The 5,205-nt window shown below is 40.0% G+C and overlaps 1 protein-coding gene across 1 annotated transcript; it reads left to right on the top strand.

Moving 5' to 3' along the window:
• Positions 1–240: 240 nt before the first annotated feature.
• LOC123448978 (ribosomal protein S10, mitochondrial-like) lies at positions 241–3,271 on the top strand. The gene is made up of 3 exons (XM_045126038.1): positions 241–349; positions 451–617; positions 2,554–3,271. Exons 1-3 carry the CDS (start codon positions 346–348, stop codon positions 2,950–2,952), a joined length of 570 nt encoding a protein of 189 aa, XP_044981973.1. The 5' UTR covers positions 241–345; the 3' UTR covers positions 2,953–3,271.
• The last annotated feature ends 1,934 nt before the right edge of the window (positions 3,272–5,205 follow it).

Genomic DNA, 5,205 nt, shown 5'->3' with positions numbered 1-5,205 from the left:
CTCGGTCATGACATTCTCCCGGTATGTTGTAATTTTGAAGTCAGATCCTGCTGTTGTTGTATTTTCTCTATTTCCTTTCTTTTGGTTTTTTGCCTATTATTTATTTGTATTGAACCTTGTATCATTTATTTAAAATCAATACAAATGCGCAGCAGAGTCCTGCTGTTTCCTAAAAAAAATTGACATTCTCCCGGTCGCGTGCTCTCTTTTTGTGTTTTTTTCACGGTTCGAATTGTAATGGGCCCGCCCAATTGGGCTGCTTCTGCACGAATGCTCGACTCCAATCCCTAAGGCTCCGCGCCCCCCTCCCCGCCGCCTCCGCACCCTGCTGCCGCCGCCGCCGCCATGGGTGAGCCCCTCCGTCCACCAGCTCTTCTTCCTCCCGCAATCTGGCCCGTTTTCCTTCTCGCACGTATTTGCGCGCTCATTTTGATGGATTCGTGGTGGCAGGCGCGTACAAGTTCGTGTCGGAGCTATGGAGGAGGAAGCAGTCGGACGTGATGAGGTTCGTGCAGCGCGTGCCTTGCCGGGAGTACAGACAGCTGCCTGCCAACGTGGGCATCGCCAGGCCCACCCGCCCCGATAGGGCACGCCGTCTCGGCTTCAAGGCCAAGCAGGTTCGCTTCCACTCTTAGATCCGATCGTCCCTTTGTGTTCCTTGTCCGATGCCATGGCTGGGTAAGATGCATGCTTGTGATTGCTGGCCTAGGTCGAGTAGTTTTCTTCGTCTGTAGGTTGCTCGTCATATGGTGAAAATGTGTCTTTTCTGTCCCGTCGATGCTAGGTTTAGTTTTAGTTGATGGAAGTTCTATTCCATTTTTCTGCAATAAACTGCAGCTGTGTCTTTTGGAACAGATCTGAACTTATTCCAGCCATGATGCCACCAACACATGTTTGTGGAATACACGAGGAGACACTATTTGGCTGTCTCTTGCGTTATCTACCAATTTTACAAGTTTTAACCGCTTGTGTTCATTGCCCCGTAGTTTCTGAGTAGTAATTTGGGCCATGCCATTCAGAGTTTATATTTTATTAAACTTATGTACTGCAGACATCGTTATGTGCATCATCTATGTCTAAATTCTTGGGTATCATTGTTTTTTCTGCATCAAGTTTGGATTGCTTACCACGAGTGCCAGCTGGTTGTGTTGTCTCATTGTTAGATCCCTGTTTTTATGTGAACCTTGCACACTAGAGCATTTTCATTGAACATCTACACAGCTAGTTCCTTCTAGTTATACATTGTATTGAGGGTTCGATTGGTAATATTAGATGCTACCATTTAGTAAAATGCTATTATCCATTAAGCATTGCCGAATAGCTTATGGGTTTTGGTCCAATAATTGATGTATGTCTTTGTAATTTTTCTTGCTTCTATTTGTGCAGCTATCTTATTTATGGGTTTTGGTCCAATAATTGATGTATGTCTTTGTAATTTTTCTTGCTTCTATTTGTGCAGCTATCTTATTCTGCACTCTATTCTTAATGATGTAATTGCTATAGGTTACTAATCTTAACCAAACAAAAGATTGCTCAAGGAGGCCGGAAATGATTAATGAATTTAACAGACAGACTCAAAAGGATACGATAAAATCAGGATACTAGCTATTAGCCCAGCTCGAATCAGATGCTTGACTGAAGAACTGGACTGCATCACGTATTAGATTGGATTCATCGCCATTTGGATTTCCATATGAGTCAGGCTAGCTTACAAGGGAAACCAGTTGAGAACCTAATTCTCAGGGAGCTTTCATTTGCTAGAGATCTGATCGTGACCTACATTATTTTGTTTGTTCTGTTTTGGGCAGAGCAATGACAGTCATTATAAAGGAATTTTTTCGTTCATCTGCTAATGTCACTTTTGATCTAGAAGAAAACGGCTCTACTCTGCTTGATTTAGCCTTTGTCAATATTTCCTGACCTATGGAATTAATACCCTATTGATTTTCTTATATCCTTTTGAATCTCTTTGTTTAATTTATTAATCATTTCCAGCCTCCTTGAGCGATCTTTTGTTTGGTTAAGATTAGTAGCCTATAGCATATGGCCCATTAGCATGTGACAACTACTTTTATTTGTGCATATAATTGAAACAGCTCAGCTACTTCAGTTTTGTAGACATTTAGAGCAATAACAGAACAAGGCCGCCCAAACTAAAATAGTAGGCATTTGCGAATTGAAATTAATAAGATCAATTAGGGTAATATGATGGAGATGTTTTGTTGTGATAAGGCCTATAGTGCAATCTTCATGCAATCCACTAATTATCTCTGTCTGCACTTTCTCGTTTTTGTTACTCCTACATGGATTGATTTTAAACTTTCTCTGCAACAAAATGTTGTATGTAAAAAACTTGGTTTCTGAAAGATAGGTACAGCAAATACTGGTAGTGTTTGTAAATTTTTTCCAGATTTTTCCTCAATTTTTTTAGTTCACTGCAAGTCCATTCGTATATCTTGTCGAAGGAGATGCTATTAGAAGAAGGCTACAGATCTAGATGTTTGCTGCTCCTTTTGTTGTAGTTCATAACATCAAGTTTGTTAATTTTTGTAGCTTCACAAGCCTATTGAGGAGACCAAGGAAGATGTGTACCCGAGGACCCACAAGTCACCTGCCAAGATACGCATAGTTATGAAATCTTTCAATAACCAGAAGAACAATCTGAAGGAGCTTGCGCCGTACATGCATAAGGTTGGGTTGCCTGAATCGCGGTCCTTATACACCGTGTTGCGCTCACCTCATATTGATAAGAAATCCCGGGAGCAATTCTCAACGCATGTGAAGAAAGTGTTTGTGGAGAAAACAGCTGAGACGCATGAACTGGCCAAGAAGTTCTTCTGGTTGAAACGGCTTCGTATATTGGGGGCTCAGTACGAAGTTGTCATTAATTTCAAGACACGCCTGGATAAGAAGATTGGCTGCAGCAAAGGCGGTGGCCTGCTTCGACAGTAGTTCCAATTCGAAACGGGATTCAGGCATAGAATAAACCATACTGGGTTGGTAGCTGATGGTTTAATTGGTTTTTGCTTCCTGGGTGCTTTCTTGTTTAGTACCAGTAGGTACTAGAGCTGCTTCGGGTGTTTGAGCCTGCCCTGCCACACACAGGCTATCCATCCAAGTTGTGTGGATCTTAATTTCTGGCCTTGGTTTGATCTAGCATACACTTACGTACTATATATTCTATGTAATGTCATATTATGGAATTAGGGATGCATGTGACCTATCTGAGGATGTTGCTTCTTTGGCAATCATCCATGTACTGAAGGATTAAGTGTGCGTTGCTGCGCCGTTGGTGTTGTTGTGTTTTTATAAAATAAATTATTATTTGTTTCTAAAACATAGGTGTATTAGATTAAAAAAAAATCAAAGCTCTTCAAGTTCGACCAAATTTTTAGAGAACTATATTAATATTCATAATATCAAGTTGGTATCATTAAATTCATCATGAAATAATTTTTTAGATTTTAATTATTTTATTATTGTGGATGTTGATATTTTTTTACTTGGAACATAGTCAAAGTTAAATAAATTTGTCTTTTTAAGAAAAAAATACATCTTATATCTTAGATTCGAGGGAGAATTTGATTTGACTGAGAGGCGATGGCCTATGTTTTTTTATTTTATTTACAGTGTGGTGTTTTGATGGGTCTTTCATGATGTGATTCTGTGTTATGTGCTAATCAACCGGTAATTTTTTTGCGTCATTGTCTGTATGTACTACTTTGGTGTTACAATAACATATTTTTTAGTTGGCGAGGGTGCACGAGATTGATGTATTATTATAAATCGTTGCTATCAATTAATTTTAGAAATCATTGACCAGGTCGAAATCATGAATCCTATTATGATTTTTAATTTCTAATTTGCGTGATTATTATAGCTTCGTAAATCTCTTGGACCTATTGAAATAGTTTGGTCAACTAGATTGATATTTATTCAATGAAAGGGGTGCGTTGTAGTGAGTTCAATCTAGCGGAGTTCCATATCCGAGTGACAGAAAGGGACAAAGACACGTATTTGTATTGTTGCCACTAAAGATAAAACGATGGGGTTAATTCATATTGATTGAGTTCTATTTGTCTACATCATGTCATTGTTCTCCAAGGATTACTCTACTCTAGATGCATGCTGAAAAGCGGTCGATGGGTGAAGTAATAGTAATAGGTGCGGGCACGAGTCGGCCTATTTGCTTATGGACGTGATGCCTATATATACATGATCATTACCGTGAATATCACATACCTATGCACTTTTCTATAAATTGTCCAACAACAATTTGTTTGCCAACCGTTTGCCTACTATATGAGAGATGTCATTAGAGAAAACAACGACCCCCGGGTCTATTCACTTATAAGTTTACAAATGCTGCAATTACCTCGTTGCCTTTATTTACTTTTTATTTACTTTGCATTTATCAACTATCATCTATACACTTTACTTGCTTGCAAATAATGAGTCCAAGGGGATTGACAACTCTTGGTGTCAAAACCGATAGATCTCGGGTAAGGTGTCGTGAACTATGGATTTTGGATTGATGGGTAACAGGAGACAAGGGAGACAATGTTTACCCAGGTTCGAGCCCGCTTGATGGAGGTAAAACCCTACGTCCTGAACTTGTTTATATTGATGATGGAGTATCAAATACAAGGTTGATCTACCTCGAGATCGTATGTTGTGGTTTAAAACCCTATGAGTAATGATCTTAACTTGTCTCAATATGAGATTGTATATCGAATAGCCTGGCCTCGGTTTATATAATGCACCATAGGCCTAGGATAACAAGAGTCCTAGTCGGCTATGCAGGTGTAGAGGAGTCCTTGTCTTGATCACCAAGTCTTGTGGAATCTTCCATGTATATGTCATTGATACGTCTCCAACGTATCTATAATTTTTGATGGTTTCATGCTATTATCTTGTCAAACTTTGGATGTTTTGCATGCCTTTTATATATTTTTTGGGACTAACTTATTAACTCAGTGCCAAGTGCCGATTCCTGTTTTTTCCATGTTTTTGACCCCTTTCAGAGGAGGATTTTGAACGGAGTCCAAACGGAATGAAACTGCCAAAAAGATTTTTTCCGAAACAGAAAAAGATCGGGAATCAGAAGAATCAGGACAGGGGGCCTGCACGGACCCCACAAGCCCTCATGGCGCGGCCAGGGGGGCCCGCGCCTCCCTGGCTTGTGGGCTCCCTGGGCCACCTCTG

This window comes from Hordeum vulgare, chromosome 4H, assembly GCF_904849725.1.
Source record: "Hordeum vulgare subsp. vulgare chromosome 4H, MorexV3_pseudomolecules_assembly, whole genome shotgun sequence".
Taxonomy (NCBI): Eukaryota; Viridiplantae; Streptophyta; class Magnoliopsida; order Poales; family Poaceae; genus Hordeum; species Hordeum vulgare.
This window is presented reverse-complemented; position numbering and strand designations above follow the sequence as displayed.

What these genes read in the sequence shown, in the direction of transcription:
- LOC123448978 (XM_045126038.1), top strand. An exon ending in TCGGCTTCAAGGCCAAGCAG is followed by an intron (nt 618 to 2,553) that starts GTTCGCTTCCAC and finishes TAATTTTTGTAG; the next exon opens with CTTCACAAGCCTATTGAGGA.